General features: G+C 41.8%; 1 protein-coding gene across 2 annotated transcripts in view; it reads right to left on the bottom strand.

The window, feature by feature from the left end:
- Zdhhc9 (zinc finger DHHC-type palmitoyltransferase 9) overlaps window positions 1-14,659 on the bottom strand; it is a 52,388-nt gene continuing 37,729 nt past the window's right edge. For both annotated transcript variants that reach the window (XM_004653955.2, XM_045140859.1), the window contains exons 5-10: window positions 11,290-11,427; window positions 10,195-10,243; window positions 9,560-9,662; window positions 6,932-7,035; window positions 6,256-6,352; window positions 1-297 (exon numbers count right to left, since the gene is read on the bottom strand). In XM_004653955.2, coding sequence (XP_004654012.1) covers window positions 184-297; window positions 6,256-6,352; window positions 6,932-7,035; window positions 9,560-9,662; window positions 10,195-10,243; window positions 11,290-11,427 — 605 coding nt within the window. In that variant the 3' untranslated portion in view covers window positions 1-183. The remainder of the gene's footprint in view (window positions 298-6,255; window positions 6,353-6,931; window positions 7,036-9,559; window positions 9,663-10,194; window positions 10,244-11,289; window positions 11,428-14,659) is intronic.

Consider the following 14,659-nt stretch of genomic DNA (forward strand, 5'->3'; position numbering starts at 1 on the left):
AAAAAAAAAAAAGCTTGCAGCAAGAAAATGCCAGTGTGCAATTGGATGAATTAAAAAAAAAAAAAAAAACAACGATAGTAACTAAGGGACAGCTTATTTGCTCTCTGTCTCAGGTTTATCTTCTCCCCTGAAGTCTCTCATAGCCCTAATTCAACACAAACAAAAGTCTCTTCCATAGTTAAGCTACTTCTCAACTTCAGCTTCCTGCTGTGGTGGCTCTGGGGGCTCTGGAGGTGGCATCTCTTCTGGAGTGCTGGTGTCCTCCGGCATCTCAGAGTTCATATGTTCTGCTGGAGCCTGAGGGAAAAAATGGATATCAGATTCAACACAAAACTCTCTCTCTTTCTCAAAATCTAAATGCAGATAATCCAGACCTGAATTCTTCCTTGGAAGCCCTCGACAACAGTCACATTAAAGATGTGCAGTCATGGGCTGGAGAGATGGCTTAGCAGTTAAGCACTTGCCAGTGAAACCTAAGGACCCCGGTTCGAGGTTTGATTCCCCAGGACCCACGTTAGCCAGATGCACAAGGGGGCGCATGCGTCTGGAGTTCGTTTGCAGTGGCTGGAGGGCCTGGTGTACCCATTCTCTCTCTCTGTCTCTCTCTCTGCCTCTTTCTCTCTGTGTCTGTTGCTGTAAACTAACTAAATAAAATTTTTTTTAAAAAGATGTGCAGTCACTGCTACCAAATTCCGACCCAACACCAGGCTATCCCCTTCTCAGCAGAAGGCAACTGAAGCTTATTTGAGATCTATGCTTAACTGTTTTTTATGAGCAGGTGTTTCCATTATTATTCATGATAATAGAGGTCACAGATAATTACAGACATGCACACCCATCACAACACAGTATTATAATATACTTGTCTAACAAGGCCTGACCCAATAGTTTTCAAACCTATTTCTATTATAACACAGTTTATTAGAATCGTGATTTCAAATCAAAGAAGGTGTGGCATCAGATGATATATATGGTTTAAAATGTCCAGTAAGTGATTCAACTGAGCATTACTAACCTACATTATTATAATTTAGGACAAGACTCATGAGAAAAATGATACGCAAAAATGATGACAATAAAAAAGAAAAATAAAGCCGGGCGTGGTGGCGCACGCCTTTAATCACAGCACTCAGGAGGCAGAGGTAGGAGGATCACCGTGAGTTCAAAGCCACCCTGAGACTACATAGTGAATTCTAGGTCAGCCCGGGCTAGAGTGTGACCATACCTCGAAAAAAAGAAAAAGAAAAGAAAAATAAATGATGGGTTTGGTAAGCACCTCAGTCAGTAAATTGCCATGAACACCTGGGTTCAACCCCCAGAACCTATATTTAAAAAGCCAGGTGTGGTGGCATATGCTTGTTATGTCAGTGCTGGGGAGACAGAGACAGAAGAACTACCAGGGCTCATAGCTATCCAGTCTAACCTACTTGGCAAGCTCAAAGACAATGAAAGACTATCTGGAAAAAGTGAATGGCACTTGAGAAATAACACTCAAGGTTGGACTCTGACTACCACATGCATGTACACATACATGTACATACATGCGCCCACATACACATACATACACACACAAAATGATGAGAATGATAATAAACATGAATGTGCTGTACTCTTAAAAAGTAAATTAAGCCGGGCGTGGTGGTGCACGCCTTTAATCCCAGCACTCAGGAGACAAAGGTAGGAGGATAGCCGTGAGCTCAAGGCCACCCTGAGACTGCATAGTGAGTTCTAGGTCAGCCTGGACTAGAGTGAAACCCTACCTCAAAAAATCAAAAAAAAAAGAAAAAAAAATTGACAAAAGAGAATAATAATATAGAGTATGCACATGAAAGCAGGATTTTATTTTAAAACAAAGTCCAAGCCTATTAAAAATTGATTAAAATTAATACATAAATTTGGCACAAGATTTTAGGATACAAGGTTAATAGACAAAGATCAGCTGTGTTTCTATACACTCCCACTGAACAAACCAAATAGGAAATTAGGAAACAACTTGGTTTTACAATATCAAAAATGTAACAAAAGTATAAAGCTTATACTTTGAAAACTACAACATGTTGTAGAAAAAAATCAATCAATAAAAACACAGTTTATGTTTCCTGGTGAAGGTTCTCTTTCTAACTGGCTGCCCTCTCATTATATCATCACCTTGCAGGCAGGCAGGGATACCTGAGATCAAACCCAGGGCCTCAAGCTACACTAAAAAAAAATGTCAATGACTCAGAAAACTGAGTCATGTTAGGATAGCAATATGTCTCCCAATTGATCTACAGATTCAATGCAATCTCTATGAAAATTCCAGCCAACATTTTTGTAGACACTGATAAACTGTTCTTAAGATTCATACATGAATTTGAGGGGTCCAAAATAACCAAAACAATCAAGAAAAAGAAGATTAAAGGGCTTGAATGTTCTGTTTGCAATAGTATGGGCATAAGAAGAGACATATTGATCAATAGAATAGAATTTAGAGTCCAGAAACAAATTCACATTTATGATCAGTTGATTTTCAACAAATATGCCAAGATAATTCAACAGAAAAAAAGAATGAAGAGCCTTTTCAACAAATGGCACAAGGACAACTGGATATCTACAAGCAAAAATTTATAAATATATAGGGGCTTGGGAGATTTCTCAGTGGTTAAAGGCTCTTGCTGGCACACCTACTGAACTGAGATGGATTTCCCAATACCTTTGTAAAGTTGGATGCAAGATTGCACCTGCCCCTGTACTCCCAATATGCCTATGGCAATGGGAAGGAAAGTCAGAAGAATCAGGAAGCTTGTGGCCAGCTAGACTAGGGAAACAACAAAGGAGACCCCATCTCAAAACAGAAAAGGATTAATGACCTCAAGATGTGCACCACAGCACACATACACAGAGAGACACAAAATTTAAAAATTATAAATTAATAAAATTTAGAGTAATAAAAATTAACTAAAAATGGATCAAAAAACAAAGAGCTAAAACTATAAAACCCTTACAAAATAGGCATGAATCTTCATTACTTTGGATGAAAATTTTTTAATAATAGTACAAAAAGCACAAGCAACAAAAGACGTAGAAATAAATTTCAATACATAAAAATTTAGAACACAGGGCTAGAGAGATGGCTCAGTGGTTTAAGCACTTGCTTGCAAAGCCTAATAAACTGGGATCAGTTCCCCAGTACTCATGTAAAAAAGCCAGAGGCACAAAGTGGTAAAATGCATCTGGAATTTGTTTGCAATGTCTAGAATCCCTGGTGTACCCATAATCTCTCTCTCTCTCTCTCTCTATCTCTCTATGTGTGTGTGGGGGGGGGTATGTGTATCTCTGTTTGCAAATAAATAAATAAAATATTTTTTGAAAAAAATTAGAACATAGCCATGTGTAATGGCATATGCCTTTAATCCCAGCACTTGGGAGGCAAAGGTAGGAGGATCCCCATGAGTTTGAGGCCACCCTGAGACTACATAGTGATTTTCAGGTAAATCTGGACTAGAGTGAGACCCTACCTCGAAAAACCAAATATATATAGACCCTGGTACAAGGCTTGATTCCCCAGTACCAACGTAACCCAGATGCGCAAAGTGGCACCTGCATCTGGAGTTCATTTGCAGTGGCTGGAGGCCCTGGTGCACCTATTCTCTCTCTCTTTTTTTCTCTCTCTCCATCTTTCTCTGTCTGTCTCTCTCAAATAAATAAAGAAAAATAAGCCAGGCACGGTGGTGCACGCCTTTAATCCCAGCACTTGGGAGGCAGAGGTAGGAGGATTGCTGTGAGTCCAAGGGCACCCTGACACTACATAGTGAATTCCAGGTCAGCCTCGACTAGAGTGAAACCCTTCCTCAAAAACTGAAAAATAAATAAATAAATAAATAATTTTTTTAAAAGAAAAATAAATAATTTTTAAAAAGAGATGAGGCTAATCAAAATTTAAAAGGACATAAATAAATCATATACGAGCCAGGCGTGGTGGTGCATGCCTTTAATCCCAGTACTTGGGAGGCAGAGGTAGGAGGATCGCCGCAAGTTCGAGGCCACCCTGAGACTACATAGTGAATTCCAGGTCAGCCTGGGCTAGAGTGAGACCCTACCTCAAAAAAAAAAAATCATATGGAAATCTACTTTTCTGGAAAATGGAACACTCAGGAGCCATAGATTGTTACTAGAAAATTTTCAGTGCCAGGGATGGGATACCTTCCAGTGAGTTGTTGGTCAGGGCAGTCCCTGATGCCCCAAAAACATTACAGGCCATTCCGAGGCTCTCAGTTTCCCACCAGGAATAGATGGTAAGACCCTATTACTGAAGACTCCACATACTTAGGCTACAAGGCCACTGAGAAATCCTGCTGGAACTGAGTTGATAACCTCCTCCATGTAGACCAACTGACAGAAACCTGGAAGAAGCCATTCTGCATGCAGTTCAGTGGGAGAAAGAGAAATCACCAGTGAAGATACTCAACAGTGGACACTGCAAGCCTTATATTTGGCCAGCCAGGCCAATGAGCCAATGGGTGCAATAGTGGCATGTCTGTCATGTTAGAAACCAACTGCCCTCTAATTGGACTGGAGGCCCGCTCCATGGGAAGGAATACATCCCTAATACTGAAAACCTAAAAGTGGGGTAGTCATGAGCCCTAGGGGTATAATGTCTGCTGCTGTCTGGCTAAATGTATATACTATGTTCATTAAACTGCCCAGTTAGCACTTCTCTTAATGTTCATGCCCATATATTAATGCTACTCTCACTTTTGGTAGAAAACCTTCTCTTTTCAGATGGCAGTGACCTTGGGATGACCCAGAAGGCATCATGGCACTGGGAAGAAGTGACAGGAGTGCTCATCACTGAAATATCTCTATCACACCTTCCAAGGCTCAGGGTCCATTGCAGAAGAGGTGGCAGAAAGAATGTAAGAGCCAAAGGAAGGGTAGGACTCCTTACACCATGCTCTCCCAAGACACAACATGGCCTGGATATCCATGACATCACAGTGCCTGACACTACCTACACAAGACCATCATAAGAGGAGGAAAAGATCATGACATCAAAATAAAAGAGAGACTGATAGGAGAGGATATGCTAGAGAATGGAATTTAAAAAGGGAAAATGAGGCAAGGTAGGGAATTACCATGGGATATTGTTTATAATCACGGAAGCTTCTAATAAAAATAATAATAAAATAAAAAATATTGAGAACTAGAAAAAAGAGATAGAAACAGCTAAATGTACAAATGAACAAATTATAGTATATTCATATAATGTGATAGTATTCAGCTATATAACGGAATGAAGTAATGGCCCAGGCTACAACAAGGATGAGTCTTAAAAATATTATACTGATGGCTGAGGATGGTGCTCACTGGTAAAGTACTTGCCAAGCGTGCAGGTTCTATCCCCAGGCAATAAATTATATACATATGTATAAAATTTGGGTGTATATATACATATGCATGCACACACACAGATGTAAAATAAGGCAGTCATAAAATACCATATCATTATATGATTTCATTTATGTAAAAGGTATAGAAGAGGCAAATTGTTTGCACAAGAAAGTGGATTTGTAATCACACTAAGATGGAGTTTACAGATCTGAGCGGAAAGGGTATGCAAGCAAGGCTTTTTAAAGGGCAGGATAATGAAATGCTTTTAATTGTATTGTGATGAGAAAATTTAAAAAAAGAAAAACTCTTCCACCAAAGTAACCATGTCAAGCTGGGCCTGGTGGTGCATGCCTTTAATCCCAGCACTCCGGATGCTGAGGTAGGGGGACTGCCATGAGTCAGACCAGCCTGGGCTACAGAGTGAGCTCCATGTCAGCTTGGGCTAGAATGTGACCATGCTTCAAAACAACCCCCACCACAGAAATCCAAAGTAACCACAACACTAACTCTAGCAGGGTCCCCTGGTTTCATCTTTGCTCTAATGACATTTTATGCTTCCCTCATCAAGCTACTTTCCACACACTGAGCAACGACATGTTTTCTTGTTCCTTGTCCCTCATGACAATAAGCTCCTTCAAGGTAAGGACATCATTTGCTTTGCTCAATGGTGTACTCCCAGAACCTAGAAAAGTGACTGGCACAGAGTACCTGCTCAACATATGTCAATGAAATGAATAACCCTTAATCTACTACTTCAAGGGCACGACGAACTGAAGGAAGAAGCAGAGACAAGGACGCTGTGGAAATTAGGACCGAAAACTGTACAATCATATTTCTAAGCTCTAAAGGTAGCCTGCAAGGATCAGCCATAAGTCAAGTGCTTACTGGGCTCTGTGGCAAGAGGCTGCTACTGGTCTCTTGAGTACTGGGAGGTCGGCTTCCACTTTCCTCCAGTGGCAAAATACCCCTTCGATCCAGCACACTGAGAGAGACAGGAGAGTTAATCAAGAACTTTGCAATCACCCCTCTTCCAATTCAGCTCACTGAACCTTGCTATGTTCATTAGGGAACATAAACACGTCCTTCGGCAGTCTATCCTATGTGATTTCAGCACATGTCTCCTAGCTCACATTCACTTTTTTTCTTTCACAAACCAGTGAATGTCACATTAACCAGGGAACAAGTAAATAAAATAGCAACAAAAGATTGGGCTGGAGAGGTGGCTTAGCAGTTAAGGCACTTGCTGGCAAAGCCAAAGGACCCAGGTTCTATTCCCCAGTACCCACATAAAAGCCACATGCACAAGATGGCACATGTATCTGGAGTTCATTTACAGTGGCTAGAGACCCTGGCATGCCCATTCTCTCTATCTGCCTCTTTTTCTCTCTTAAAGATTTTTTAAAAGAAAGAATAAAATATCATCTCTTCAAAATAACCAGCCTATGTGACATGCCCTTAAAAGATCTTTGATACCAATTAGCTCCATTTAGAAGAATGCCTCAGAACAGATAATGGGATGGGTTGAGCTGTTCTTCACAGGATATTTTAGTCCCTTGAGTACCTAGGGGGCAAGGGACCACAAAGCACTTCACAGCAGTTCTTCACAATGTTGCCATGGCTGTAGGGATTCTGCACACGATTCTTCCCTGTCCACGATCCTTTGATCTACAGGATAAAAGACAAAGTTTACATTAAAAAATTATGCTGAAGAAATACATGCAGCATGGGATGATGAGAAGTTGAATGAAGCAGATAGTAGCAATGATTGTTACAACATGAATGTACTAAATGTCCCTGAGCTGTATTCCGGGCATGGTGACACATGCCTTAACCCAACACTTGAGAGGCAGAGGTAGGAGGATTGCTGTGAGTTCAAGGCCACTTTAGGACTACAGGATGAGTTCCAGGTGCTAGTGTGGACCCTACAAAAAATGATTATGATATTGAGCATGGTGGTATAACCCTGTAATCCCAGAACTTGGGCAACCAAAGTAGGAGGACTGAGTTTGATGCCAATTTGAGCTACATAGTGAGACTCTGTCTCAAATTTCCCCTAAAATAAATTAATTAAATAAAAGTTAAAAATTAGCTAAGATGGTATGTTTTATACCATATATATATATATATATATATATATATATATATATACACACACACACACACACACACATATATATATACACACACATACACACACATATATATACATATATATGTGTATATATATATATATATATATGTATATGTATACGTATATATAATCAAAATTAATAGGAAATATAGGGGCTGGGGAAACAGATTAGTTGGTCAGGTGTATTCTGCAAAAGCATGAGAACCTGAGTTCTGATTTCCAACACTGATGTAACAAGCTGGCTAGGCTAGCACATGCCTGCACTCCCAGTACTAGGGAGGTGGAGACAGGAGGAATTTTGGGGCTTGCTGGCCAATCATTCTAGAAGAATCAGTAAGTTCTAGGTTCAGTAAAAGATCTTGTCTCAAAAAAAAAAAAAAAACAGGTGGGGAGAGATAAAGGAAGCTACTCAACATCAACCCCTGACCTCCACACATATGCTCACACTCACACATACGTATGTGGACCCATTTGTAAGTACATAATGCCCACATGAACATGCATACACACATGCACATAGACCAAACATGCATATACATGCAAAAATACATACATATACAAAAACGTTTATAAGAAAAAACAGATAAATATGTACTATTTGTAATAAAAACACCATACACATAGCCGGGCATGGTGGTGCATGTCTTTAATCCCAGCACTCAGGAGGCAGAAGTAAGAGGATAGCCATGAGTTCAAGGCCACCCTGAGACTACATAGTGAATTCCAGGTCAGCCTGGGCTAGTGTGAGCCCCTACCTCAGAAAAAAAAACACCATACACACACACATACACACACACAGATTGAGACAAGTCTCTAACACTTTAAATCACACCATTAAAATGATAATATCTAGAAAGTACAGAGATTTTATTTATTTGTTTGCTTGTTTTCTCACCTGTATTTTCTTTTTTTTAATATATTTTTTAAATTTTTTATTTATTTATTTGAGAGCAACAGACACAGAGAGAAAGACAGATAGAGGGAGAGAGAGAGAATGGGCACGCCAGGGCTTCCAGCCTCTGCAAACGAACTCCAGACATGTGCGCCCCCTTGTGCATCTGGCTAATGTGGGACCTGGGGAACTGAGCCTCGAACCGGGGTCCTTAGGCTTCACAGGCAAGCACTTAACCGCTAAGCCATCTCTCTATCCCTCACCTGTATTTTCATATATATTACTTGGCAACTTTAAAAAATATTTTTATTATTTATTTATTTGGGGGGATAAAATAGAGAGAGAGAATAGGCACACCAGGGCCTCCAGCCACTGCAAACGAACTCCAGATGCATGTGCCACCTTGTGCATCTGGCTTACGTGGGACCTGGAGAATTGAGCCTCAAACTGGGGTCCTCAGGCTTCACAAGCAAGTGCTTAACCACTAAGCCATTTCTCCAACTCTACTTGGCAACTTTTTCAAAACAAGAATTTATTCAGTGCAACTGTCCTCCTTGGATTCCAAATACAAAAGCATCAACTACCCATTTTCGTTGTGTGCTGTTTGTTTTTTTGAGATAGGGTCTTGTATGGAGCCCAAGCTGGCCTCAAACTCACTATGTAGCCCAGGCTATCTCTGAAATTGAGATCTTCCTGCCTCAGTTACTCAAGCAAGTAAGTGTGTGCCAACACATTAGGCCTTCAACTAACCTATAAGGACCTATGATTATGAAAAGGTCAAACACTGCCCACTCAACTTTTCAGCCTCTTCCTAATACCCTATAGGCACTCTGCTCCAAACCTGGTGTCTGCTTGTCTTCCACACCTTCTTTGTTTGTTTGTTTTTTTCGAGGAAGGGTTTCATTCTAGTCCAGGCTGACCTGAAACTATGTAGTCTCAAGGTAGCCTGGAACTCATGATGATCCTCCTACCTCTGCCTCCCAAGTGCTAGGATTAAAGGTGTGTGCCACCATGCCCAGATACACCCTTCTGATTTAATAATTGCCCACACCAAGTTTCTGCCTGTGTCCACCTTCCAGGCCATGGAGATTTTGTTCTCTAGCAGGTAATAAGAAAAATGGGCTTTGGAGAGAAGAGTGTGTGCTGAGAAGAGAAAGTTGACTCACGTCTTCATTGGTTGTCTGGTTGAGAGCCACGAGGAAAGTGTGAAATCCAGTCAGTCCCACAACAGACCACAGTGTGAAGAAGCAAATGAGAACTTCTAGAACAGTGAGATTACGTTAAGGAATGTGGAGGAAGTCACACCAGGAAACTGGATGCCTCAGTCCACATGCATGGCACCAGTCATATCATATTTTCTACTTGGAACAAATATCACAGAAAACCAAATACTCATATATAACAATAGATGGATCCTAAGCTCACTGGATAGATACTTTATGAAAGGTGAAGGATTTCTGTTTATTCAGCATGGCTACATCTCTAGCATTTCTAATATATTTAAGAGTGTGGGCCTGTTTGTCAATGGCTTTCTGAATGGCACGTTAAGGAAGGAGCCAAAGCTACCCAATGTTGGTCATCACTGCTAATAGAAATCCCGTGCCCAAAAATAAACTTTGTAAATAAAAAGTTAATGGGCAAAAAACAGTATGTGGTTTATCCAAAACTCTTCTAAATCTCCTTTTCAAAATGATATTTGGAAAACTATATAGTGGGAGAAATGCAGGGATTTAAAAAAAAAGAAAGTGCTAGAAAGTAGTTTAAGACAGCTTTGAAGGGACATACTGCCAGGGGAGGATATGTTCCAGGAGTTTCTTTCAATGTCTCCAGAAAGCCAATTTTCAAAGATTCTGTGAAATTGGGAGGAGGAATAGAGAGAAAAAGTTAGTGACTTTAGTCAAAACTACAAAGTACCGTAGTGTCTCCCCACTTCCTTCCCTCCCTACCCCGCTATTCTTTGACAAGAAAGAAGCTCCTGCTGGGGCAAGGGTGAAAGATTCTCACCCCCAAGCTGGCAGACTTGTAACTGAATTTACATTTACGATGCAGGGCCAAGCACCAGACTAGAGTCAGGCTAAGTCAAGCAGTGGGTTCCCTTCCCTGTTCCCCAGCTTCCCAGTAGGATGTTTAAGGGAATTATAACTGATAAAAGAACCTAGAAATAGGAAGAATCCTCTCCTCACCTGGAACACTCCCTTACCCAGGAAGATGACTTGATCAAGACTACTCACTTAACTCTACATCCCACCTGTCCTTAGCTTGTGTATGGTGTGCGTACATGTGCGTGCACACGTGTGTGGGTGTGCATTTTCTATCTCTCAAGTACACCATGAGCCATGAGCTACTAAAGGCATTTCTGTGATAGTATCTCTTATACCACCTTGCTCAAGAGAGGATTCACAGAGGCAAAATATATTCCTAACGTTTTGCATCAACCACCCGTACAGTGGATCTGGACCAGTAATACCAGTAATTACACCCCAGTATACAGCAGACGGCCAGAAAGAAGGCCAGCATGCTCCGTAAATACCTACACATGTGAGCTGATTGAAAGAAACTCAAGCGGATAGCAGCACTCATTTCTTTCTTTCCTTTTTTTTTTTTTTTTTTTTTTTTTTGAGCTAGGGTCTCACTCTAGCCCAAACTGATCTGGAACTCAGTATATATATAGTCCCAGGGTGGCCCCGAACTCATGCCAATCCTACCTCTGCCTCCCAAGTGCTGGGATTAAAGGCATGCACCACATCTGGCTAGTAGCACTCATTTCTAACTGCTTCTCAGATGCCTTCCTAATGGCAAAAGGGTCACCAGAAACCTAACGGGTCCCCTAAGCTGCCTTCAAGTCTTTTCCTGTCCCACTCCCACTCCCACAACAGACACATCCTTGCATACTCACTGAGGGCCACGTAGACGATGTTGAAGGCGAAGACATAAATTGTGAGGAGGGAGAGAGAAAGAATGAAGAGGTAGAAGTAGCGGTAGTTCCTCTTTCCAACACAGTTCCCCACCCAGGGGCAGTGATGGTCGAAGCGCTCTGTGCGAGAAAGAATCCAATGGCAGACCTCCAGACAGGAATAGCCCCACCACCCACAAAATACCTAATCCAGAGACCCAGGGGGCATCACCCAAGTCAGTTGAAAATAAACCCAGTTGTCATTCTTTATCCAAACATTTTCACATTTGATCCTCATAACTACCCTGGAAGTCAGACAACAGGACTACTCTTGTGGTCATTTTACAGATGGAGAAACTAAGGCTCTGAGGAGTCAAGTGACCACTCTGCCAATCAAGTGCTAAGGCATTGCTTTTCCAAATACAAACCTTAGCAGGTGGGTCTACTAAAGCCAGGCATAGGTGAAAATAACCAAGGGAATTTTGAAAAGTAAGTAGTGTGATTTTTCTTGACCCTTATTTATTTAAAATATAAATCTATGCCAGGCATGGTGGCACATTGTTTAACTGCACTGGGCGGGGGGGAGGGGCAGAGGTAGGAGGATCGCTGTGTGTTTGAGGCCAACCTGACACTACATAGTGAATTCCAGGTCAGCCTGGGATACAGTGAGATGCTACCTCAAAAAGCCAATGTGTGTGTCACACACACACACACACACACACACAATATCTTAAATTTTGATGGCATAGCTTAATGGAACAGAAAGAAGACAGAAACACACTCAAGTTGAACACATAACAATTTCAAGACAACTTTATAAGAAGTAGTATACTTTCATGAACTATTATGAGACAGTTAGGAAAATAAGGTTACACTTTCTCCTCACAATACTTGTCCAGATAGATTAAGAATTATAGGTAAGAACAAACTGAGATCACCAAATACCTACAAAGAATAGATATACTTTTAATTTTTTAATTTATTCATTTATTTGAGAGAGAGATAATATGGGCACACTTGGGCCTCTTGATGCTGCAAATGAACTCCACATGAGTACTGGGTAATTAAATCTGGCCAGCAGACTTTGGAAGCAAGTGCCTTTACTGCTGAGCCATCTCCCCAACCCCAAGAATAGATATACATGTATTCTCTGTAGGGAGAAATATAAAGAATTGTTTTTCTTTTTATTTTCTTTTTTGGTGTTTTGAGGTAGGGTCTCACTCTAGCCCAGGCTGACCTGAAACTCACTATGTAATCTCAGGGTGGCCTCGAACTCACTGCAATCCTCCTACCTCTGCCTCCTAATTGCTGGGATTAAAGACATGCAACACGAGGCTGGAGAGATTGCTCAGTGGTTAAGTCACTTGCCTGTGAAGCCTAAGGACTGAGGTTTGATTCCCCAGTACCCACGTAAGCCAGAAGGACCCATGCATCCAGAGTTCGATTGCAGTGGCTAGAGGCCCTGGTGTGCCCGTTCTCTCTCCCTCTTTCTCTCAAATAAACAAAAATTTTTAAAGGCATGCAACACCACACCCAGCTACTGGAGAAAGATTTTCAAAGCACAAAAGTAGCAGAAGAAAACACCAAGGACAAAGGAAAACCAATTTGACTGTATGAACTTAAAAAATATTTTTTTTAGGGCCTGCAGAGATGGCTTAGTGGTTAAGCGCTTGCCTGTGAAGCCTAAGGACCCCAGTTCAAGGCTCAGTTCCACAGGACCCACATTAGCCAGATGCACAAGGAGGCGCACACGTCTGGAATTCATTTGCAGTGGCTGGAGGCCATGGCGCGCCCATTCTCTCTCTCTCTCTCTCTCTCTGTCTCCTCTCTGTCACTCTCAAATAAATAAATAAATAAAAATATTTTTTTAAAACCAGGCGTGGTGGCACACGCATTTAATCCCAGCACTCAGGACGCAGAGGTAGGAGGATGGCTGTGAGTTTGAGGCCACCCTGAGACTACATAGTGAATTCCAGGTAAGCCTGCACTAGAGTGAGACTCTACCTCAAAACAACAACAGTGAAAATACACATACGTGTGCGTACACGCACACACACACACACACACACACACACACACACACATATATAATTAAAAATACTAGGGAGCAAACTGGATGTCGTGCCAAGTGCCTTTAATCCCAGCACGCAGGAAGCAGATGTAGGAAGATCGCTGTGAATTCAAGGCCAGCCTGGTACTACAGAGTGAGTTCCAGGTTATCATGGGCTACAGTAAGACCCTATCTCAAAAAAAAAAAAAAACACTAGGGAGCTTTAGCCTACTCTTGACTTCTCATGGGCAGGAGCTCATTATACTCTCTCCTCTTTCCTTCTCTTAAACTAATAAAATCTCTCTAAACCTTTAAAAAATACTACACTGGGGCTGGGGAGATTATTTAGTGACTAAAGGGATTCCCAGCAACCACAAAAATGTGGGGTGGGGGCTGGAGAGATGGCTTAGTGGTTAAGACACATGCCTGAGAAGCCTAAGGACCCAGGTTCGATTCTCCAGGTCCCATATAAGCCAGATGCACATGGTGGTGCATGCGTCTGGAGTTCGTTTGCAGTGGCTAGAGGCCCTGGCGGGCCCACTCTCTCTCTCTCCCACACCCCTTCTCTGTCTCTAATAAATAAATAAATAAAAATAAATATTTTTTAAAAATTGAAAAAAAGTGGGGTGGGTATGCAGGCCCACCTATAATCCCAGCACTTGATGCCTGAGGCAAACTGGCTAGCTACACTACCACAGCCTGAGTGCTGGTGTTATAGGTGTGAGCCACCATACCCTGCAGCACTCCTTTTTTATGACTGAAGAATAAATATCACAATGTATTGACAATGTTTGTCTATTTGCCTACTGATGGGCGCTTGGGTTGTTCCCACCTTTTGGCTATTGTGATTAATGATGCTAATAACAGACATTTTGCGGGGGGGGGGGGATTGAGATAGGGTCTCACTCTAGCCCAGGCTGACCTGAAATTCACTATGTAGTCTCAGGTGGCCTGGAACTCACGGAAATCCTCCTACCTCTGCCTCTCAAGTGCTGGGATTAAAGGCATGTGCCACCACGCCCAGCTCAACAACAGGCATTTTTGTTTGTTTTGGACGTGGGGTCTCACTCTAGTCCAGCCTGACCTGGAACTCACCCTGCAACTCCAGACTTGCCTCAAATTCATGGTGATCCTCCTACCCCAGCCTCCCCAGTACTGGGATTAAAGGTGTGTGCCATCACGCCTGGCTCTACAAGCATGTTTTTTTGTTGTTGTTTGTTTGTTCATTTTTTTTTTGTTTGTCTCCCTCTAGCCCAAGCTGACCTGGAATTCACTCTGTATTCTCAGGGTGGCCTCAAACTCATAGCGATCCTCCTACCTCTG

This window comes from Jaculus jaculus, chromosome X, assembly GCF_020740685.1.
Source record: "Jaculus jaculus isolate mJacJac1 chromosome X, mJacJac1.mat.Y.cur, whole genome shotgun sequence".
Taxonomy (NCBI): domain Eukaryota; kingdom Metazoa; phylum Chordata; class Mammalia; order Rodentia; family Dipodidae; genus Jaculus; species Jaculus jaculus.